The sequence below is a fragment of the Vanacampus margaritifer genome, chromosome 6, assembly GCF_051991255.1.
Source record: "Vanacampus margaritifer isolate UIUO_Vmar chromosome 6, RoL_Vmar_1.0, whole genome shotgun sequence".
Taxonomy (NCBI): domain Eukaryota; kingdom Metazoa; phylum Chordata; class Actinopteri; order Syngnathiformes; family Syngnathidae; genus Vanacampus; species Vanacampus margaritifer.
This window is the reverse complement of record NC_135437.1, coordinates 14,498,644-14,524,100: the sequence shown is the minus strand read 5'-3', so window position 1 is coordinate 14,524,100 and position 25,457 is coordinate 14,498,644. Positions and strand designations below refer to the sequence as shown.

The 25,457-nt window shown below is 37.8% G+C and overlaps 1 protein-coding gene and 1 pseudogene across 1 annotated transcript; both read left to right on the top strand.

Annotated features, from left to right (window-relative positions):
• Window positions 1–2,306: 2,306 nt before the first annotated feature.
• LOC144053159 (bisphosphoglycerate mutase-like) lies at window positions 2,307–5,225 on the top strand (annotated as a pseudogene).
• Window positions 4,394–25,122, top strand: cald1b (caldesmon 1b). Its single transcript, XM_077568076.1, is given in 18 exon segments — window positions 4,394–4,450; window positions 11,212–11,310; window positions 12,205–12,330; window positions 12,837–13,143; window positions 14,284–14,325; window positions 14,399–14,959; window positions 15,073–15,108; window positions 16,007–16,074; window positions 16,246–16,495; window positions 16,563–16,688; window positions 18,106–18,149; window positions 18,228–18,300; window positions 18,951–19,067; window positions 19,187–19,279; window positions 19,281–19,343; window positions 21,356–21,430; window positions 21,528–21,562; window positions 23,650–25,122. Coding segments are annotated over 16 exon segments (2,088 nt in total). The 5' UTR covers window positions 4,394–4,450; window positions 11,212–11,236; the 3' UTR covers window positions 21,561–21,562; window positions 23,650–25,122.
• Window positions 25,123–25,457: the final 335 nt, after the last annotated feature.

The following is a 25,457-nucleotide window of genomic DNA, read 5'->3' as shown; positions in this document are numbered from 1 at the left end:
TTTTTTTTTGGCACACCCCTAATTATTCGGGCAAAAAAAAAACCTCACTTCATCCGTGCACAATTCACTGTACTGGAACTACACGAAATACAGAGTTGCTACAGTTTGAAATTGATACGATTAAATCAGAAAAAATGCTTAATTTCAGCACTGACATTTAATTTAAAAAGCCTACAGAAAAGGATTTAATGTCATTTCAGATGTTGCTGTAGTTTTAAAGGAAAACACATGCGCTAATCAAACATGAAGCAGGCAGGTGGAGCTGGCGCCTCCAGGTTGGGCTTAAAACTTCCGCTTGCTCTCCTGCTCCTGTTCCAGTTGGAAACTGCTCCCTCTGTTTTACTCTTAAGGTAAGTTTCACCCCCCCCCCCCCTCAATATTGACTCATGAACAATTTACAGCTGCTTTGTGTTGTGATTTTATTTAATTTTCCATTTGTTTAAATTTTATTTTATTTTTTTACGTATTTGCAAAACATAATTTGATCATTATGTAAGTATACTTTTTTTAATTCTCCTATATATTAATGTTCTGTTAACTGGCCAATTTTACGTCAGCGTACAAGAATAAAACCTTGTTTTTGATGATTTAATGGCGAGAAAAGAGGGATTCAGGTTGCTACCATTCCCGGCAAGAAAACTTCATTGTGAATGTGTTTTTGGGATTTGCTATTGTGTGTAGCTTTTTGTTTGTTTTTCAGTGATCTATTTTCTTAATAAGCTGTTGTGTTTTGCACTGTACATATAATACATGTATACTAACATAACTGAAAGTTATCAGATCTTCTCAAAAACTATTTTGGCAAAAAAATAAAATACATTTTTATCTGAACCCACAAAATTGACTCGCTGACGACGGTCCTTGTTTGGCTGCCATTTGTCTGTTAATGCCTCCATCTTGCATCATCCAAATCCATATTGTGACGTTTGAGCAGTGATCAGGTCAAGCGATTATTTAATGCCAATTTGCAAGTTACTGTCGGCCGTAACTATACCAATACACAACACGCTACATGCTTAGCGAACACTGTTTGTTTGTTCTTTTTGTCACTCACACACACACACACTATTACAAACACAGTTGTCTTCACCGAAACTATCCGGGGGAGAAAAAGAAGAAAAAAAAAACGCTGAGTACACCATCACTCCTGAGTATAACATCGCTCGTGATTGGTTGTGACTCACAATCATAAATAAAGTTTACTCAAGGGTTGAGGATCGAACTCATGACCTTCAGTTTAGGAGACTGCTACTGAACCACCTGAACTATGCCCCGCCTACTCTTTGCTTATATCCAAAAGGAGACCAAACACATTGTTTTTGGTATTGGAGTTAAAAGATTCCAGCTGACACAAACGATATTCTAACACACAGCGGGCGCTGCGAGGCTCAGGGAGTAGATCGGCTGTCTCCCAAGCTGTAGGTCATGAGTTTGTTCCTCAACCCTTTAGTGACTTTTGTTTTTTCCAATTCTTTTTTTTTTTTCCTGAAATTTTTTTTTTCCAATTCTTTTTTTTCCCCAATTCTTTATGTTACTCTCTTCTAAGTGTAAATATTACTTTAAAACTCCAAAAATTTGGTCCCACTCTTGAGTCAAATTTACTCTACAGAATTTACTGTGAAGTTTGTGCATGTTCACTCAATTTCGTTGTGCAATGGAAATCAAGATCCATCCATTCATTCTGGCCATTTAACCCTGGAGAACCCAAGAACCCTTTTCTTCTTTGGAAAATTATGAATTATACATTAAATGACTGCTATAAGTTCACTGAACACCAAAATATATGTTTTTTCAATTTTAACCCTTTTTTTTGAACTAGCTCAGAGTTGCTAATTTATCAAAATATATATATATATAAAACATACTCCTAGGCATTCTGCAACATGATATGAAATAGATTAACAAAAAAAACACAATTTTACCATCTGATGGTTTGCTGAGAAGATGGTTTTGTTTGGATTGATTTCCAGCTCAACAAAACAGCACGTCAGCCATCTTGTCACCACCACTCTGGCTCATGTAAGTGCAATATTCATCCACTAGATGGCCCCATGCAGGGGTCAGAAGTGGCACTCTGGACTTTTGAAGTTAAATTAGTAAAAAAAAAAAAAAAAGGTCTTTGTTATTTGAATAGCAGAATTTATAGGGGCCAAATTTGACCCCATGGGTTCTCCAGGGTTAAAAAAAACATTTATCTTTACTTGCTTTTACCAGAGTCAGAGCTGAGTATGAAATTGTCCTACCTTTGTTCACATCGGAATCTTCTTCTTGTGAACTTGTGCACGTTCAGGGTTGTGTTTCCGCAGATGCCCACGTACAAACTCTTTCTGTTTGTGGCGTGGACCCCCTCGAGAACCGTTTCTGCAGCTGGGTGGACCAGAAGCTGAGCGAGGATGGCGTGAAGGAGGCCCAGGATTGCGGGGCTACAGGTTCGACCTGGTTTTCACCTCCATCCTCAGCCGCTCCATCCAGACGGCCTGGCTGGTCCTGGAGGCCATGGGGCAGGAGTGGGTCCCCGTGGTGAAGTCCTGGCGGCTCAACGAGCGCCACTACGGAGCCCTGATAGGCTTGAACCGGGCAGAAATGGCCGCACTGCACGGGGAGGAGAAAGTGAAGCTGTGGCGGAGGAGCTACGACGTCACGCCGCCTCCCATAGATGAATCGCACCCGTACTTCGGTGAAATCTACACCCATCGCAGATACAGCACGTGTGACGAGGACAAGGAGAAGCTGCCTCGGGCCGAGAGCCTGAAGGAGGTGCTGGACAGGCTGCAGCCATATTGGGAAAGCACTGTTTTACCCGAGATACGCCAAGGCAAGACGGTGCTCATTGCGGCTCATGGAAACAGCTGCAGGGCTCTGCTCAAACATCTGGAAGGTATGCTGCACTGCTGACAGGTGGAAAAAGTACTTGTAATATGTTCTATGCAGACTCACTAATCTAAATGTGGTATTCCGGTTAATATTGCGTTAGTGGATATGAGTTTTCTCCATCTCAGGGGACGGCCATTTTGCCACTCGCTGTCGACTGAAGATGACATCAATGTCGCTCAGGTCTGAGGAAACAACCAATCACAGCGCAGCTGCAGAAAACGGGTGAGCTCTGATTGGTTGTTGCCTGAACAACATTGATGCCATCTTCAGTCGACAGCAAGTACAAAATGGCCGCCCCCTGAGATGGATAAAAACAGCTGGATTTTGCTTTATAACTCATATTCCACTAATGTAATATTAATCAGAATGTCATGTTTAGACTAGTAAGGTTACATATAAAATATTATTGTCGAGGAATGTTTAAGTTTGACTTCCACTTGGACAAAATTCAATGCTGCCTGGTAAAACCCTTCACTCATTCACTACCATTGACGGCTATAGGCGTCAAACAATCTGATGGCTATGTAACTTTAAAAGTTAGCGAGGGCTCACTGTATACTTAAGATCATATGATTTCAACAGGGATATCAGACCCGGATATCGCCAACGTGACTTTGCCGGCGGGGGTTCCGGTGCTGCTGGAGCTGGACGCTCAGCTGAGGCCCGTGAAAGCTTGTCAGTTTCTGGGAGACCAGCAGAAGATCCAGGCGGCCATTAAGAAAGTGGAGGATCAGGGAAAAGCCAAAGCGTCTTCAACTGGATGTACAACGTTCTTAAAGCCCCTCTAATGAACTTTTCGACTTTCAATTCATATCTTCATAATTCTGCTGATGAAACATTGATTTACAGCTAGATTATTAGATTAATCAAACCTTTGTCATGGTCTGAGGGTGTCTATCATTTTTACTGGCACTAAACAACTTTTAAACAACTACTGTTGGTAATGTTTGTTGTTTATGTCATGTTCTTATTACTATAATCTTGGAATAGATAATATATTACTATTTTTGGTATGAATTGTAAGAATGTAATATCTGTTGCCTATGGTAACATCAATGATGTCATGATGTAGTTTGCGGGAAGTACTGTATACTTGTGTTTATTAGATTAGAGGTGGGGGTGGGATTAAATACATTTTCTTTTTCCCACTCCCTTACAGAAAAAAATCTTATTTTTTCCTCTCATTTTTTTCATTTCATATTATGAAACTACAGTATGAATTGTTGCTCCTGTGTTCAACTGTAAGTCGTTGCTTGAAATAAATGAAAAATGAAAATAAGACTATTGCTAATGTTTAGCTGTGTTATGTTAACAGTGGCTAAAAACAATGTCATTAATGCATGAAATTACGATGCACTGTGTTACTAATGTGAATCAAAATAAATTGCTGAGTAAGTCTCACTTTATGTGGTGGTGATAGCATCCTGAAAAAGAAGAAAAAAAAAGAGGACATGCACAAATCCAACGTGAAGCATGCAGGCGGGGCTCAAGCTTTCACGTTGGACTTAAAAACCTCTGCTTGCTCTCCTGCTGCTGTTTTCAAGTTGGAAACTGCTCACTGTGGTTTGCTGTTTGGGTAAGTCTCCTGCTTGGTCCTTTACGATGCTTTTACTGCGTTTATTGACTCAAACTGTGACATCTAATTGGCCTTGTACTTCAGTTTCCAGCTGCTTTCTGTTTTGAGAAGCAGATTTAATTGCCACTCACGTTACCCGTATTTACAATGCAAGTCAGATATAGTCAAGATTGCGTCACTTAAAAATTGATTTAAAAAAAGACCAAAAATTAGGCAATGAAAAGAAAAATTGATGCTTTACCAGAAGACATAAGGAGATCTTACTTGCTGTGTATTATTTGTTAAATTATAGAGGTAGTCTGACAACAAAGTAGAAATGAAAGTGCAAAAAGATTGATGAAGATGTGCAAATACGTGCATACATTGAGTACATACAGTACTTTAGATCACATTCGACAAAATTGTGTTATGTTCAGTGGGGACACACACACACACACACTGGACCAACATCTTGAGTGACACGGATTCCTTACATGGTATTAAAGATAGATTTTCCGTTTTGAATTTGAAAAGCTGTGAGCATTTTTGTTTTTATGGAGTCATTCATCATGTTTGACATCTGTTCTACATATTTTTCTTAAAATGTCATAACAAAAAAACAACGGGGTCAGCAGCAGGGACGAAATAGACCAACTATTGAGCGGGCTTCAAAGTCTCACTCTCGACATTTAGGGAGGATTTCATTTATTTTTAGCATGATTTTCGCTAAGATTTTGTTCTAGCATAATGGCCAGATGATGTTGTGTCCCACTACGTCCAGCAGATGGTGCTGTAGGGAGAAAAGCCTTAAAAGAAAAAAAAAAGAAAAAATTATGAACAAATTGCTAAATCGAAGTCAGGAGTACTATTTTTGGAGTTAATGCCTTTATTATGTTTCTGCCACCTTTTCATGTCCTTTCTCATCTGTGTGGGGAAGTGAATGGAATGCTCTGTCCAAAATTAGCATAATGATTATTTTTTAATTTGCCCTATGAGGCATTTATGATTGTTTGTTATCGACAACAGTGATGGAGTGTGGAAATTAATCTCTTTTAACAACAGTGTCATTGTTCTTTTCTAGTCCATGTGAGGCAGTGAAGCAATCTGCCCAACTGGCCTATGGGGCAGTCATGATTGTGCCCTACGAATTCTGCCTAGCAACAAGACTAAAAGTCTTCTAGTCAGCTAAAATATCATTTTATAATGAATGATTTTTATTTGTTTGTTTTTGTCGATGTGTCCTGTATGGATGATGATAAATATAACTTTTTAGCCTCATAATTGTTAAACCCGCTATTCATTGACGTTACATTTGTCCCATCAGCCTCCCTTTCATACTTTTAGTCCCCCGAGGAAGCGGCAGGCATGTTGATTCATTGCGATCTAAATGGAAATGGTTATTTTGGGACTGTCACTTTATGTTGCAGCGGCAAATATTCACAAGCGTAAACTGTGCTCTCCATCCATGGCCTTGCAGCTTGGCCAAAGCTGGGACTGGCGAACAACAAGGGCGGCTGCATGCTTCCTTAAAAGGAGGCCAAGAGCACTGCTGGGCCAGATGATGGCTTGTGCTGTCCTGTCAGGCACCAAGCAAGAAAACAAATTGCAATTGCGTCTTTCCTCATGCTGAAGGCTGGCGCTTATCAAAAGTTTTACAGACTTAAAAAAAAGAAAGAAAAAAGCTCTACAAGCATTATTATAATCATCAGTAAAATACATTAGCATAGAAGGCCCAAGTTTTATTTCTAAAACGTAGATTTGGATCATTAACCATTTTGTTTGTGGCCATTTTTTTTTTTACTGTATAAAGTTTTTAACTAGCATCAGTTCTTATTTTTAGCAAAGAATCTCCATTTATTTTTATTTTTGAAACCTTCAAATTCCAGTTTGTTCCCACAATGTGCAGATTTTAAAACAACTTAAAAAAATAACTTTTAGTCTTCAGACCTTTAACATCTTTTTTTTGGGAAACGAAGCTGATGATCTCGCAGAGAGCATAAAAACTAAAAGAACCGAGTATAGAATTAAAACCATTTAACCAAATTGTATAATTCAATCAAGTGAATAACAAGGAATTAAAAAAAAATGTTTTGACAGATTTCAATTGTCCAAAAGCGGCTACGGCAAGGCCACAAGGTACAATTTCATGTTAGCAATATTGATCATTTTAAAGAGCTGAAGTTACAAAATCAGACAAAAATGAATCACATTCATAATTCATTTGGATTTACGGTTAGGATAAATAAAATATATAATATATTTCACATATAAGCTAAATATATATTTTTTACCTAAATAATAACAAATAGTTCTTAAATGCTAATTTATTGAACATAAAAGTTAATAACTGATCTGTACTTATTGAGTGATTCTTTCATCTACCACTAGAGGGAGCCCACTTATTAGTGGCACCACACCACCGCTGTAGTCATAAATCACTTTATTTGCCAATTAAATTAAACGCCCCGAGCCTTTTATTTCACATTAAACTGAAGCGCGAGTCTTCCAGAATCCAGCAATCACCCACTTTAAAACAAAACAGCCTTCTTTCCAATTCGCAAACATTTTAAAAGGCATTATGTCACCCCATGTAAACTGTTTGGAATTTGTCTCCTGGTCAGAGACTTTTTTTCTCTCCCCACAGGTGACCATGTTTGGTCATGTTGAGGACGCCGCGGATGTCTTTTGGATAGATTGTAAACGCTTCTCGGGGGCAAAGCTGTCATCCATAAGTGTGCTGCCTTCTTTGTCGTAAAGCCTGACGCGATACCGTAGAAAAATGCCTTTACAGGGTGGACTAACTGATTAAAATGTGTGTGGAACAGGTGTGTACAGTTGGAAAACACTCACAATTGTTTATGCGGTTGCATTCTGGCATGATAAGAGAGTTATAGTCCAGCACTACCAACTAAGCCCAGACAGAACTAATTGATTGCCAATCAGGAGAACTCCAAGGCACTCCTTTTCCTTTTTCGGTTTGCTACGTGTGTTAGACTCTGGCCCGAGATTTCAATGCTAACAAGGCTGAGAGGTCCGTCACGTCTTGTCAGCTCCCTGTCTTTTATTATCTGCAATAAGTCTTTCGTCATGACTTTTGCATTTTTGCTTTTATTACCATGAAAAAGAAACCCAACAAATCATTGTTTGATGAGGTATGATAGGAAGCACGGTGGGATAGTAGTTAGCATGTCTGCGCTTGTGTTCCTGATTTTGTTTGAAATGTGCCTATTAGCCGTTTTGTGCTCAGGACAGAGTATTAAAAGTATCACTTTGGCACCATCTTATGAAATGCGCTTGCGTTTTGTTGGTAGTCAAAATAAAACTGAAAATATGCTATTTTTTGATCTTTCACAATGTGGCTAGTAATAAATAATCGGCATAGTCTATTTGTCATTTGTGTAAAGTGCTAATGCTAGCATATTTGTTTGCCCATGCATGATGTACGTCAGTTTGCGCTAGCATGCTATTTAGGCTAGCATGCTAGCTAATACTATTAATGAGCTTCAATTGATGGTGGTTTGTTTGTGTTGACTAATTTAACTACTGAATAGTCGTCTATGTAACATGGGTTTATGCTTGTGTTCATGCTGGATGCATGGTGTTGACTATTTTCTGATTATACATTGGTTAACACATTTTGGTACCAAGAAAGTTTCTACAGTTTTAAGGTATTAAATGTCGCTGAATCACAAATACTTTTTTTTTTTTTCAAATTGGCTCTAGGGTTTGAGACAAAAAAAAAATGCTAATACGCAAGTTTATAACCATGGTATTCTCTTTATGCTACAGCTTTGAAGAGTATGCAATATTGTGAAAGTTGGCAATCGTTTGTAGAGAGATTGTTTAGTTAACTGTTACATTTTTGCTCATAATTTTTTTTTTTCAGTATTTCCCTTACGCTGTATTCAATAAAAGTGTAAATGTGTTTGTAACTGTATATGGCATCATCCACTGCATACAAATCTCTCTATATCACTGTTGGTGGGCTTTTTATTTGATTATTAATGATCATACACTATCTACTGTATGAGTTAAGTTGTGGAAACAATAACAAACACAGCATAATGGATGATGTCAATCAAGCTCACTATCTCCACTGTAAACTGCTATAACGCCGAGTGGTTGTTTTCCCAAAGGATTCTTGAGATCAGGGTTTGTTTTGGTTTCATATTCCTTCATCCACTTCGACGGGGATGCCAGTGAATAGAAATCATTCATATTATTTGGAGAACAGTCATCTTCATTTGGAAGCAGGCAATAGCTACAGTTTGTACAAAAGGACAACTGGAAGTAATGTTGTTTGAATAAAAAGTGGGTTAAGGACAGGCAGAACAGCAGAGGTGACAAAAGTTATTGTACAGACTCTTAAGTTGTTGTTGGAACTTTCTGATTGCCGCCAGGAAAATGCATGTAACACCACACTACCAAATGTATGTATTTTTTTCCCCTGAAGATCTTTAATCAATAAATAAGGCAGACTTGTTACTGCTTTTTTCATTCCTTGTAATCTACAGTATCTAAATGGTTAGTGACTAGCAGAGGTGAGAAAAGTACTCACAGTTCAAGTACAGTTGCATTATTGTTAGCCACTGTAATGTAACATAACACACAGCTAAACATTAGCAATAGCCTTATTAACTCATTCACTGCCAATGACGGCTATAGACGTCAAAAATTCATTTGAACTATTTCTATTAGTTTAACATTTTTTCCACTTTTATTAACAAGAGTATGAAAACCTAGGGAAAAAAAATATTGTACATTTAGACTAGATATAAAATTCGTGATAAATCACGGGTTAACTATTGAACTCATGCGATTAATTAAAATTAAAAAATGTAATCGACTGTCGACCAAATTTTTAATAATCTATTTTTTTTAAAATAATATTTTTTCAAAAATAAAAAATAAAATAAAATAAAAAATAATCTTTTTACAAAAAAATAAAAGATTAATTTTAAATTTTAAATGTACAATAATTTTTTTCTGGGTTTTCATATTCTTGTTAACAAAAGTGGAAAAAAATGATAGAAATAGTTAAAATGAGTTTTTGACGTCTATAGCCGTCAATAGCAGTGAATGAGTTAAAGGGGAAGTCAACCCCCACCTCCAAAAATAAATAAATAAAAAATTATATTAATAATTCTTGATCATATATTCTATGCAGCCCCACTAGTCTAAATATGGTATTCTGGTTAGTATTCTGTTTGTGGAATATGAATTAAGGAACAAAATCCACTTGTTTTTATCCATCTCAGGGGATCCCAGTTTCTCAGGGCTCAGGCAACGAGTCGACCAATCATGGGTCACCTGCTTTTCTGAGTTTGGACATGTGACATTTGCAAGCTAAGCCATGATTAGTCATTACCGGAGGCCTGAGAAACTGTGATGATGTCATTTTCAGTCGACAAGTGGCAAAATGGCCGCCCCCTGAGATGGGTAAGAAGGGTGGGGATTTTTCTGTGTAATTTATTAATTTATTATATTTATTCATACACGCAAAATTAACCAGGATACTGTGTTCAGACCAGTGGGGATAGAACATAGAACATATTAAGGTAAAAGAAAATTTCTGACTTGACTCCCTCCTATCCTCCCCTCCAAAAAAATGCAAACAAATTGCTTTCGTTGGAGTGAAGTGCGTTAAGTCAACGAGTCTCTCTGGGAACAGTCAAATAGCTCCACTTGAGAGTGAATGGGATATTTAATAGTGCACATGCTGTACGTGTAAACACATTGACCAATATGGAGGGGAGAATACATAAAATGTCGCAAGAGACAGTCTGTGAAGTGCACGTTGTAGTAAAAAGTTGTGAAAAGTGAGGCAGAGGCAAGGAGGAGGAGGAGGAAGAAGAGGAGGAGGAGGCAGAATTTGCAGCTTTTCCTTTTGTGGTAGTCGCTGGAAGAAGAAGAAGGAGCAGGAATTCTGCGAGATTCAATCCAGACTCGGGTTTGATATATGGCGACAAGCGGGGTTGGCGTCCCTGGACTAAAGCTGGGCTACTGTTACGGTACTTCATTACCATTTTATTTGCTTGTGTTTTTTATTTCTTTTTTTACTCTCGTGTGACGTCTGTATTGTGAATCCTTTTTTGGTTTGTTTTTCTAATTTTGTTATGGGCAAAGGTATTTGCATCTTATTCCATTTACATGTTTAAAATAAATACTTTATTATTCAGTTTAACTTGAATGTCAAAAGGGTTTCAGTTCATCAGGTTTTTTTTTGAGAATTTAGTTGAATTTCACTACTACAGACTACATTTTGAAGATTTATTTCCGAGATATGATGAGGCTTCAAGCTGTTTATTGACACGTTTGATGTCAACTCTCAAACTAAACATAAAATAAAGAGCAATACATGTCGCGTTTATGAAACAATCAAACCATGCTATCTTAATACTAACCGATAATGAGAAATTTTTGGCGCACATGATACTTTGGTGACAGAAAGTAGACTAGACTTTAGACGATTCACACACAAGGACACGAAAGATCGTGGAGAAACTCCAGCGAGTCTATCTGCTTCCGCAATATCAAAGCTATCTCTCCTGTGTGGCATTAAAAAGAATGAGTGGAGCCGCTTTGATTGGCCGGGTAGTGAGTTGGCTGTGTTCACTCCCACAATGGCAATGAGCCCATCTTCGAAAATACATCCCAAAAAAAAAAAGAAAACTGCATCCACGCGCGCGGTAAAACTTGCGCTGGGCACGCAAAAAAAAAAAAGCCCACATCTCAATCATCTTGTTTAATCTCCTAAATTCTCCTTGTGTTTTTCCTCCCAGAGAGACATTGAAACTTCGGGCCATCATGGACGACAACTTTGACCGCCGCATGGAGCTGAGGAGGCAGAGGAGGGAGCAGATGCGCCTGGAGGGCGAGAAGTGAGTCAAACTTCAGCCATCGGGCCGATGTTTTCACTTGTGTGCGTTTCATTACAGTTTTCACTCAGATAATCTTGATGGGGGATTTTTCGTAATCCCGTTCACACTGTCCGGCTGCCAAAATACTGCAAGTGTCAACAAACAGTCCTCATGGTTCTTATCCTATGAAAGTAACTTTTATACAGTGGTTAAGACTGATTCCACTTGCAGCAGGACTAGCTAATAGTGGGATGGATTTTTGATTCCCTCTTACTGGATGTTATTTCTACCATTAACAGGTATACATAAACTTTTTTATCTCCATGTTTTTCGGTCTGTAGTACTTTATATTAAATACAGAGTAATTAATCATTGCAAAGTTAATATGCATAAATATACTCACTGTGTAATTCGTATGCGGATGTTTACCAATCATTTCGTTTGGAAGTTTTATGATGAATCACTGTGTGTGAAATTAAAAAAAAAAAAAGTAGAAAATGGTGAATTCTTAAAATGGACATTTTTTTTATGTAACCTGCATAAGCATTTACATCATCAAGAGGTCTGTAATAATTGTTGCATTATTTTTCCCCATAAAATTGGTAAAATGCATGTATTCATTTACATATATTTTGCATTTACACATACTAGTAAAATAATACATGCTACATACACACATTTAACTTTTTATTTAATTAAATTGTGAATAATTTCGCAATTCAACTAGTTATCAATACAATGCAATCATTTTAATCATTTAATTTTTTTTGCAAATGAAAAAGTAAAATGAAAAAATGTTCACATTATGAAATTATACAGTAAATTAATTACAATTAAATGAATAATAATCAATATAATGTCATTTAAAAAAGGTAAATTATTATTATTTAAGAGGTTCCATCTATGTCTTTACAGAATAGGCTACACCAACGACGACGACGAGGAGGCGGCTCGGGAGCAAAGGAGACGTGCCAGGGAGGAGAGGAAGAAGATGCGAGAATCGGAAGAATCCGGAAGCAGCGACGTGGTCAACGCCAACGAGTAGGAAATCATGGAAAATAAGTTCCCCCCATATCCTTGATATCCCCCTGTAGGTCATGTACTAGTACTCTCTTCGTCCTAGTAAGACAATTCAGCTCATCTAAAAGTTAAATACAACTAAACTGTATTTACTTACCACTAAAGGGAGCCCGTGTATCACTAGTGGTATGTGTACACTTTCAGAATCAAGGCAGTAGTTGACATCTGCATGCTACTAGTACTGTTAGTGAAGCAGTCAATGACTATTATGTCACTAGTGCACAATTGTGATTCACTAGTAACATGTAGTTGTCCTATTAGTGTACCAAAGGTGTCCTAATAGTGTCCAAGTATTAGTACGGTCTTTATCTTCCTTAGTAAAACAATTCAGTGCACTAGTAGAACAACTGTGTATTACTTGTGATGTTTTCCCACGAGTAGTGCCACAAGTACATGGACCTTAAATTTGATATCAAGGATAGCAAATACACTCGATGCTGAAACCGTTTTCCATTCTGTACTTGCAGTGTGACGGAGAGCGCGGCCTCCGCCATGAGTCTGGCGGCGGTGGACGACGACCAGGCTCTGGAGGAGCGCCTGGCAAAGAGGGAGGAGCGAAGGCAGAAGAGGATGCAGGAGGCCATCGAGAGGCAGAAGGAATTGGACCCAAGCTTTGCCAACGGGCTTGAGGGCTCCCCGGAAAACCAGGCGGACGTCGATGGAGGGACGGATGAGGAGGAAGAAGAGGAGGAGGAGGAGGAGGAACAAGTCCAAGAGGAGGTGCTTGATGCCGCCTCTTGGAAGGAGGAAGATGATACAATGAAGGAGGACGAGGTAAGAAGATGATTACATCAATTTGTGTTACTTTGAAATGGTGGTGACCATGCACATGGAGATTAAAAATGCATTTTGTCAAACATTTTTCTAGCAGCTAGGTAAAAAGTAACCCAAATTGGGTAAAATAACCAACACAGCGCTGGGTGTCAGATGGGTCCAAGCCAATCCTGGGTTGTAGTTGAATGTTAATCAAACTGGGGTTATTATAGACAAGCAACCATTCACGCCTACACTCTAAAAATACTTGGGTCAAAAATAACCCAATTGTGGGTCAAAAAGGGACCAACGTCACTTGGGTCAATTTTTGTATAATAATCTTTTAATTTTTGGGGTTGTTTTGTGAAGAAAAAAAAAAAAGACCCCAGTAGCCGTGTGTCCCTTTTAGACCCAATTTGGGTCCAAATGAGACAGATCCACTACTGGGGTCAACTTTTTGTTTAACCCAATTGTTCGGGTTGTATTGTAAAAAACAAAAAACAACAAAAACAAGCCAACTTTTTGTTTTGCTTTGTTTAAGTTTGTTATGTACAAAACAACCCATTTTGGGGGTTATTTAGTGCAAAACAACCCAGAAAGTTGGGTGGCTCAAATTGACCCAAGTATCGGATCTGTCCCTTGTGTGATCCAAATTGGAGTATTTTTGACCCAACTGGCAGAGATACATTTGGGCCAATAACCTCACGGAGAAAAAAGGATGCATATTATTATTAGTGTCTGGAACCCAGAAAGTTTGGTCATATTGACCCAAGTATCGGATTGAATCGATTTTTGACCGAAATTGGGTAATTTTTGACCCAACTGTTTTTAGAGTGTACTTTTGAGTTAAGAAAAAAGGGTGTGTGACATGTCCGTTAAAGACAGTTAAAGTTGATTGATTGTATTTTCACTTGGGGAGGCAGCGCTTCATCATGAAGCCGAGCAATTACACTTGGTGATTCGTGTGTAGATCGGTGAATCCTACAATATTGCAGCTCTGCTTATCTCAAAGCGTTGGCACAATCCGGGCAGTTGTTGAGCACAAAAACTAAATTTTACATAATTCTGATAAGATGTCGGAGCTGTTATTCATTAACGCTGCTCAAGCCTTGGCAGAGGTCTCCATTCGTTTACATTTGTGTTTTTCGATTCTTTTGACAGGAGCCGGTGGAGGTGTCACTCACGCTAACTTCCAGAACTGAGGTTTGCGCTCTCAACAAAACTTTTTGGGTAACTTCTCAACCCGCAAAGTGAAAGCAAAATAATTCTTTCACAGGGTAAGACTGAAGCCGAGGAAGAGGAGGAGCTTGTTCCAGCAGTTGACAAGGAAGAAGAAAACGAGGAAAGGCGAAGGAAAGAAGACGAGGAGGAGCGTCAGCGGAAAGAAATGGAGGAAAAGCAGATGATAGAGGAAGAGGACAGGTGGAAAAAAGAGGAGAGGAGAGAAGAGCAGGAAAGACAGGAAAGGGAAATAGAGGAAAGGAGGAAAAAAGAAGAGGAGGAAGCGCAGAAGCGGGAGTTGGAGGAGAAACGCCGGAGAGACGAGGAAGAGGCCGAAAAACGAAAATGGGAGCTGGAGGAGGAGAAGAAACGGAAAGAGGAGCAAGATAAATGGGAGATGGAGGAAAAGAGGAGGAAAGAGGATGAAGAAAGACGGCAGAAAGAAGCCGAGGCGGAGAAGAAGAAAAAGAAGGAGGAGCAGAAAAGGAGAGAGATGGAAGAGAGGAAGAAGAAAGAAGAGGAAGAAAAACAGAAAAGGGAAGCAGAGGAGAAGAATAAAAAAGAGGAAGAGAAATGGAAAAAGAGAGAGATGGAGGAGAAAAGGAAGAAAGATGAGGTTTGATGATTTACATACAGTATGTTACGTATTCACGATACTGATTGGAAGAAACACATTTTTCCTGTATAAAATATGCATATTTGACATCTATCATATATTTATGTTCAAAGGACGACAAGCTAAAGAGAGTGGGGATTAAAGATAAGGTAAAGACATTTTGTTAATTTAAAAGAAAATATATATTGTATATGTACTATACAGTATACAGTATATACGTATATTAGGGCTGCATGGTGACTCGGATTGAGATGCGCATTGGCCATTAAAAACAAATGTCGGATCTGAATTTTCGGATTCAAATGAATCATTCTATAATGCCGTGTGCACTCGTGTCACAGGAATGTTAGAATGGCAACGTCGCAGTCACACTCCAAAATGATTGCGCGCGTATGGAAATGTTGGCCTCTGACGCCTAGCATAAAGTCATTTTGCGAATTCGTACGCTGGATCGGAGAGATGAACCTTTAAGGTTAGCTTAGCCCCAGCTAGCTCGTACAACAGAACACGGGTGGATTTAAAGCTTTATCAAAAGCAACAAAAAATACCCTAGGTTCTGCTGTTGGCCATTTTACAGCGAGGAATACTCTAATACTCCAAAAAAAAATTAAAGTAGCACTAAGGAACTTTTCAACTTTAATAAAATATTTTCATAACGCTTCTAATGAAACATCGACTTAAAACTAGTTGAATGGTACCTTTGCCACGGCCTGAGGGGGTCTGTATCATTTTTAATGGCACTAAACAACATTGAGGAGGATGGTAGGAACACTGCCACACAAAAAATTACAAATGTGCTGACTGCTTTATGGTATACGTCACTTCTCCCTTCACCCATTCGTTACAAAGACAGAAGTCAATTTGAATGTCGTGAGCTAAAAAATGACGCAAGGCGCTCGTCCTCATGAGAAACGTGGTCTTCCTTCTGGCATAACGTTACCGAGTTTGTCCATATGGCGGCGCAATAATCGATGTAAACTGAAAGTTCCTTAGTGTTGCTTTAATTATTATATTTTGTAACTGTAATTTGTTTTTGGTTTTTAATAGATTGGAGCAGTCAAACAGAATGGAGCACTCATTGAGAATAAACTGAAGAAACCAGACAAGCTATCTAGGTAAAATGAGTGTGTGAGAATTCAATGTATACAATTGAATGAACCCTTTTTTTTTTTTTTTTTAGTATTAGCCAATAATCTGAAAACATGTCAAAATCCAATCAGTGGGACAAAATAATTCACACTTGATACTAAATATTTCTTCTTGTAAAATGACCCTTATCTCGGCAGCAAGGACGACGCTCCCTCGGCGGGGCCGGATGTCTTTGAGCGGCAGGAGGCCGAGCGCAAGCTGCAAGAGCTCCAGCGGCGTCGGGACGACGCGGAGAGCGAGGAAATGGAGAAGATGAAGCAGAAGCAGCACCACGCCGAGGCCGAGCTGGAGGAGCTGAAGAGGAAGAGGGAGGAGAGGAGGAAGGTCCTCGGGGAGGAGGAGAAGCAGAGGAAGCAAGAGCTGGAGGACAAGAAGAGCAAAGAGCAGGTGAGGAGGAATTTTTGTGGCTTCGGCGGCTTCTTCTGAAATTGCGTGACGGCGGATGTCCGCGCAGGAGGAGAGGAAGAGGATGAGAGAGGAGATCGAGAAGAGGAGAGCGGAGGCTGCGGAGAAGAAGAAACAGCTGGAGCAAGAGCCTGCGAAGCCCTCGTTCGCTATCAGCCCTAAAGGCTCATCCAAGGTAGCCGTTTACACAAGATTGGCAAAAGTGACGAGTCGTGGTTACCTTGGAGCCCAATGCAATATTTTAAGTGTCATAATATTTTGTCTGTAGTGGGGTGTGACATTATTTACCTACAATGCTGGCCAAGACAAAATTTTATTTTTGCACAATAACATGAAAATGATGATTTTGGCATTTTGACTTTTTGTTCGTTAAAATAAAAATATATTGCAACTTGATTTACATATGATTATGATGACTTTTTGGAACAACTACGAATTTCTCCCTGAGAACTTGACAATTTGAATCTTGTATCAGTAGATCTTCTCGAAAACATCACGTTTTTACTCGTAATACGATAATTTGCGACCACAGGAAAACAATCCATGTAGCCTAGCATTGCATTATTTCCTTGTAAAATAACTCAAATAAAATTCCGACTTTCTCATACGAGTACAGCTTTTTTCTTGATTTTTTTAATGAATCTGTTGTATCAGGACTTTATAAAATGTTGACCACTTTTCTCATGAAAATTATGACTTTATTCTTGTAAAATTACAATTTAATTCAAATTACAACAAAACTCTCAAACTTTCAAACTCAAAATGTATATATTTTTTTTAAAGAAAATATGACTCCAAAATAATGTTGTCCACCATATTAGTTTATAAATATATATATATTGTGATTTAAAAAAAATAAGTTTAGTTGGCAAAATTACTTCATTCAAAATTCACCTTTTTTTCCCTGAATTTATTTTTTGTAAAATTCTCACTTAATTCTCGTAATATTCCGACTTCCTCGTTCAAGACAGTGTGAAGAAAATAGGACTTTTCTGTTAAATCACATTACAGCTTCCTTTTTGTAAAATTGCAACATTTTACTCATAATATTAAAATTTTATTCATTTAGAGTTCAACTTTTATCTACATATTTTTTTGTGTGCAAAATTCTGACTTAATTCACCCAAAATTACGAATTTGTTTTCACATCGTTAATAATTCACAATTCAAAGTCGTAACATTTTTTCCCATATCAGAGTTTTCTAGTTACTTGTCTCTCTTATTCTAAGTGTTCTCAAGTCAACAAGTTGTACATCTCACTGGGGTTTGTTTGTTGTACAACATTGAGAGACACACTTGCAAAGTTTGCCTTCAGTTTGTATAAAAAGGCTTGCAACTCGTGGCCAGATGTTCTTACAAGCACTCCAGCAAGCAACAAATATTGCAGCAGAGCTCCGAAATGATTCATAAACGCTGGCCACAATTTCAAGTACAAGTTGTAGACAATACAATGTTCTCCTTAACACAACAACCTTGTCAGGACAGAAAAGTCAAGACTGTTCTAGAATCAGCAGGACAACTTGACCTGCTCGTCATTCTATTAATCCTCACAGCTGACTATTTTTATGTCCTAATGTTATTATTTCACACAGATTGGGGAGAAGGCGGAATTCTTGAGTAAATCGGCTCAAAAAAGGTGAGAAATTTGGATTGTTTGAATGCAAGATCAGGTGTGCCTAATGAAGTGTCCGTAAGTGTCTGACTTTTTGTCCAGCATGAGAACCTCGCACGCCCCCGTCGTCTCCAAGATCGGTAGCAGACTAGAACAGTACGCCTCCGCCATACAGGTGAGTGACACGACACTGCGCCTCACATTCATACGTAGTTTTGTTAGGTTTATGTAGCCACACTTTATACTTTAACCCTGGAGAACCCACGGGGTCAAATTTGGCCCCTATAAATTCTGCTACTCAAATAACAATGACCTTTTTTTTTTTTTACAAATTTAACTTCAAAAGTCCAGAGTGCCACTTCTGACCCCTGCATGGGGCCATCTAGTGGATGAATATTGCACTTACATGAGCCAGAGTGGTGGTGACAAGATGGCTGGCAACATGCTGTTTTGTTGAGCTGGAAATCAATCCAAACAAAACCATCTTCTCAGCAAACCATCAGATGGTAAAATTGTTTTTTTTTGTTAATCTATTTCATATCATGTTGCAGAATGCCTAGGAGTATGTTTGATATATATATTTTGATAAATTAGCAACTCTGAGCTAGTTCAAAAAAAAAGGGTTAAAATTTAAAAAAACATATATTTTGGTGTTCAGTGAACTTATAGCAGTCATTTAATGTATAATTCATAATTTTCCAAACAAGAAAAGGGTTCTTGGGTTCTCCGGGGTTAAAGCTAATTCCTCATTTTACGAGTTTTTTTTTTTCTTGTATTACAAATGTATTCTCACAATAAAAAAATAGACGTCTCTTCTTTCCGCAGGGGAACAAAGATGCAAAATCCCCCAAACCTCTCATGGCTGACATCCCCACGGGGGGCACACGCAGCATCAAGAGCATGTGGGAGAGCGGCAACGTGTCTGAGAATCAAGCAAATAAGGTGCGATTATTGGAAAAGCATCATGGCAATAGGGAAAGTTGATTTGGGATACGACTGATTTCAGTTACGAGTGTTCAGCTTGTAACTCGAGGCGCCACTGTATTTTGTGTCCCCTCCAGGATGCGGCGTCTATCAAAGGCAGCGTCGCCAACCGCACGGCGAAGTCCGCTCAGACGCCGCCCGCAGCAGCAGAAACGCCGCCGGCGGCTGCGGGGGGCGACAAAGCCTGCAGCCAGGCCCGACAAGTGGCAGCCTTCCGCACAACCACGCACTGATGTAAAAAATATCCGCCTTTACCCGATTATTGATTCACACGGTCAACCATCATGTTTCAACATTTTCAGGATGCAAAATGAAGGTTTCTCAATGAACTAAATAAAACTTAAAAAAAAAACATTATTGTTAAAGAAATAAAATAGGATTTTTTTTTTTTTTTTTTAAGAGAACTGAAACTACTTATTACGTTTATAAAAGTAACTAAAAATTATGTTAGTATTAGCAAAAATGTCCTTTGTCTCTTTGTCAACTGATATCATAAATTAGCTTTCGGGGTTCAATCAACTTTATCAACTTTAAATGTATTTACTTTTGGCATTGGGAATTGTAATTTACTTTGTTACAATACAATAATTTTTTTTAAATCTTGAATTTGACAAATCTCTTTTTTTAAAAAAATAAAGTAAGAAAACTAATAAAAACTTAACTTAAAAAACAAACCTGCTCTATAAAGAATTAAAACAGCAAAAGTCAAAATGAAATAAAAACTACAAACGAATAATTCAAAACTATTACACTATGATGCTATCTTAATATTATAACATTTAAGATGTTTTTTAACCTCACTCTTCCACCTCCTTTCCATGTACACACACTCAAGGCGGACGACGAGGCGCTCTAAAGTTTAAAAAAAGATATCTAACGAATCGCCTGCGCAATGTGATTGAAGGATAAAAATGCAAGTTAAAAAGGTCATCATCCTCGGCCCTTGCACTTGCCTTACACAAATTTGAAGTATTTAATTTCAAGCTGTTGCACTGACACGTCTGCCGAGTAAGCCGTGACCAACGATGTGTAACGTCACTATACCCGACATTGCGTGCATGCAAAAATGTTCTCGATGTGCGATGCAGCTGCTTATGGTCCACTTTTGCTTCCGTGCCCCCCGCCCCCCCCCCCCCACACACACACACACACACCCACAATGTCAACTTTATCTTTAGCCCTCCTGACAATAACTTTGCGTTTTCTCTCGTGAGGCAACAGTTCCCCCTGTTGGAAATCTGCACTCATCTACAACATGTGTTTGGGTGTCAGCATTACACTACATGGATAATTGTCATCTTTAAACCGTAACATTTATGCCTGCCCCCCCCCCCAAAAAAAAAAAAAACAAACTTACATATGCATTAAATGGAATACAGTACAATAATACAGCTCTGACCCGAAATAATACATTGGACCTTTCCTAGTATTTATACCATTTTATATTTTCAAATAACAATATTTGAAAATGTAATCCAGTTTAAGTAGAATAATTTTTAGAATAAGACAATGTTAATTTTACTCAAACATGCAACATGTAATAGAAAAATCTGAGAAAGTGATCATTTTGCAATGGATTCTTATTTAGTTATTTTCCAGAGATGCCTGTATACAGTACATTTTTTTTTATATATCTTTAATATGCTCACTGCTTGATTGCTTTTAGGACTTCTAAAATCATAGAAAGGAAAATAATAATTGAAAATATTTACAGTAAAAGTACTTTTGAAGTAAATGTTTTTTTGTGCAATTTTCTCAAAGCGTTTTATCACATGTTGATTTTTTTTGTCCTCAGCTTCCTTTTAATTATATCCAATTAATATTCAATACATTCCATTATATCTAATAAAAATAATAATTATAATGGTATATCGTTGCTAGACTGACTATTGTGCCAGTTCCATTTTGAGCACACAAAATGATTTCTTACTTGGCCAAAGAACATTTTTAATTGCAGAATGTGTATCTTGTTGCAGTAAACAACACACAAACAAAAAACACATGCAATTTTCATTAATTTTATTTTTTTTGGGGGGGGGGGGTCCAATAGTTCATAAACGGCATAACTGGTGTACCAAGTGTATTATTGGTGAGAATGTAGATTATGCTACAAATTACAGCAAAATGTGGCCACTTCCTTGTGTTACTAAAAATGTACTTAAAAACATGATTTGTCCATAGACGCTTCACTTTAGGTCAAAGCAAAATCCCTGCTCAGTAAATTGTTTTGTTTTGACTTGCCACAGGACGCGAATAAGCAAAGTGACATCGGTAACAAGCGCAACATGTGGGAGACCAAGAAGAGCTCGACGCCAGCCAAAGTAACATAAACACACTCTTTTAAAAAAAATTATTATTATTTTTTTAATGGTATGAACATGCTCCACTTGATGAATGCATTTTTCTGTGCTGCTGCAGGTGTTGGCTGGAGTCAAAGGCAAATTTGTCTAAAAGTAAGTTTCTAATTATAATTGTCTAGGCTGTGTTTGTCAGAATAGAAAAAAAAATCTATCATATCCTTTTTGTAATTAAGCGTACTGTATTGTATTGCATTGTATTGTGAGTAAAGTTTATACAAATCGTGTTGTATTGATTTCAGTGTGCAGAGAGAAAACTGTGCTACAAAAAAAAACATTTCCGAGTATTAGAGTATCAGATTAGCTGCCGCATCAAATGTAAATGCTTATACACATCAGAGTCCTTTAAAGGACCCGTGACTGATTTATAGCCCTTCCCCTTCAGAACCACGTCGGCCCACCCAAGTTCTTTGTGTCTTTAGAGTGGCTGTCCACTGGAAATGGAGTCCACCCCTCTAAATCTAAAACAAGCCATCACCTTGACCTTGTTTCCCAGTACTGTATATATAAAAAAAAAAAAACGGGTCCGCATGACTGTTGTGTTGTTGCCCGCCGCCGCCACCGCCACCTGGGCTGTCGCTTACGCATACCATAGCGCAGCTGCTTGATTGTCACATTACAGCCGACGGCTCACTGGCTTAGCAACAAGCCAGCGACAACTCAGTGAAAATCCTTTGAGCTTATTCACTCAACGGCGATGAAAAAAAACATTAATGCTACCAACTCGAGCAGACTTTTTGCTCTACGGTGGTCTCCGGGACGTCAATTGTGGCTACATAGCTTTCTCAGCTATACCCCCCTCCATCGCGTTTGTTCTTTATCGGAAATAGAACGCGGAGGACTGAAGTAAAGGGCAGATGACAACGTTACACCTTCCAGTCATACTGAAAGGAACAGATGGGGATGCCAACAAAGTCATCTCATTTGGTGATTCCCAATCACTGTGCCATAAGAAATGATCCAGTTACTTACATCGTGTGTATATATAGTGGCCACCATACACAGTATAATTTTAGTTTGGTGGTTTCCTGGGAGATTTACATTTTTTTTGTAAAAAAATACATGCTTAGGCTCAATACAGTTTGGGTAACATTGGTCTAACTCGTAATTGGAGTAAATCATGTCGTATGTCAATTGGAGGAAAACAAATCATATCACAATTGGACTAAATCCTATCATAAGCAAGTAAATTACACTTCTGAATTATTATTTTTTAATGAATTGTATGTAATTGAAGTAAATCGTATCATATTGGACAAACACTGTTCTTACTCGTATTTGGGATACTGTTATATCATATCTTAATTGGTGTCAATGTATCCCAATTGGAATATATTGGATCGTAATTCGAGTAAATCATATCATAAATGTAGTGAATCGCATCGCATCGCATTGTATCATGATTGGAGTAACTTGTATCATAATCCTAATTCGAGCAAATCATACTTCATCATAATTGTAGTGAATCTTACTTAATTCTGTCTGTTAGCGAGAGCCACTACATCGTGATAACTTACATTGATGTTTCTGCATTTGGCAATTTATTATTATATTATATTATTAGTATGGGATTTTTTTTTAATGGGCTTTAGGTGAACTGATGAATACACACACGCACGCACGCACACGCACACATGCTCACCCACATACAAAAAAAAAATATATATATATATATATATATATATATATATATATATATGTGTGTGTATATTTAAAAATATATATATATATAAAAAAAAGAAAGAAAGAAAAAAAAACATTTTTTTTTAAAAAGGAGAGCAATAATAAAATAATAATAATAATAATAATAATAATAATTGTAGTGAATCGTATTTGTACCGTAATTGTAAATACCATTTCTGATAAACACCGATTTTTGGTGCAAATCATACTGTGTGTCATATCCTTTGAGGAGGAAATGGTATCATATATAATAATAAATTAATTGGAGTAAATCCTATCACATCTTATTTGTCATAAGCGGTATTAAATTGTAATTGTATCACATCGTATGCAATTGAAGTCAATCGTGTCATATCGTACAAACACTTGTTTCACTCAACGTTTGCCAACCTTTATTAAAAATTCGTAGCAAACCATTTAAACGAAATGATCTATATAAGAATGACTGGTCTAACTCAGCACGAATCTGACCTGTCTCTCTCCCTTTATTCACTCTCTAGCATCGCAGCAAATATTCACTGCCTGCCTTCAAGCATGACGCCGAGTGAGGATCACATGACTTGGATGAGCCACACTGTCCTGTTTGTTACCTTGAAGAGTTAAACAACAACAACAAAAATTGTCTGACATGTTGAGACCGAGCGAACTTTATAATCAGCGTCAGTCCGCGAGCTAAAGTGTTTGTCAACATGTCGAAACGTTTCTAGGTTTGGTTTTGTGACTTATTGCCGCATGCGCTGTACTGCTTTTGGCGAGCTAAACAAGGCTAGTTAGAATAAAGATCAAGAAACTGCATACATTGTTTATGAAAGGCTTTTCTATTGATGGGAGATATTCAAAACACCCTGAAAGCACTTGTAGCAGCTTTTAATCTAGTAAGCGAGGAAACACTTAATTTCAACCTGTATTTTGATTGTTAGTATTTGAACTGACATATATCAAATTTGATAAACCATACAATTTTAAAGACTTGTCATGGATGAATGTGACAAAAAGGGACATTCCAACCACACTGAGTAAGCGCTGATGCTAATGCTAATACAGTCAAAAAGTCAATGTGTTCTTATACAGCTTGTGTTCCTTATTTAATTCCGTTAAAAAGACTCACTTTATTCATTAAATACACCAATTAATAAAAGTCAAATAAAAAATGTGCTAATTATGTTAATACAAAGCAACTAGCATTCACGCTAATGCTATTGCGCAAGCTTTCAAAAAATGTCATGCATATATCACTCTAAATTGCGCTAAACTCACTTGTAATGTCGTGTGTGAAATTAACCCATTTTAATGTAAGAAATAAATGAATAGTTAAAAGTATTTTTATATATATATATATTGGCTTACTGCTGTCCCTGAGAAGCGAATATAATCGATGCGAAGACCAAAAACATATTCAAATATTTTTTGGGACTGTACAAAGCAGGCAGTTATAAAAAGTCTACACACCCCTGTTCGAATGCCGGGCTATTATGACCAAAATTCAGTTACAATTTTTCCACCATTACTTCTTTTATCACAAAAACCTGGCATTTAAACAGGGGTGTGCAGACTTTTTATATCCATTGAGTTTTTCTATCTATCCCGTGTTTACAATAACACTGCATTTTTACTTCGCTTGTAGCATGCATCGTTAACGTTTTTCTCTCAGGCTATGTCTACATGAACATAAATGTTAGTGTGGGGGGAGGTACATCACGTCAACATACTTCCTTGACACCAATTGCTATTTTTGATTGGCCAGGCATTTGGCACCATCTTGTGACAATTTAAGGCGTTACAGAAAGCACAACAAGAGTTTTTTTTTTTTTTTAAGCAAATAGTATTCCACTGTATTTGTGGAAAAAGGCCCGTGTACATGAGGACATAGCCTCAATCCGCAGAGCACATTAGCGAGTCCTGGCAATTTTGTGTTGGATGAAGCTTAGTTTTGTTTTCAGCAATTAAAAAAATAAAATAAAGAAAAAAATGTGTCTCGTCTCCTTTTGTTTTTACTGTGTCATGGAGTGCCAGCTGTCCTACAGCAGCCATGCTCTCCTTGGTGAAGATCACTCATAGGGCGCTCGTGTCACATGAGTACAGAGGAAGGGCAGGATCACCACACAGCAAATCCTTGGATTGGTGGGGGGGGACTGTTTGTCAAGATCAAGGAGGTGAAGTCGGCCACAAGCTCAGCTAGCAGGTAAGGACTCTTTCGATTGAAATGGATTTAATCATGTTAACAATGTAGTTTATAACAACAACACAACTAGTACTACCATATCATCATTATTTGAATGAAATGTTTATTTTTATTCATTGCAAAAAA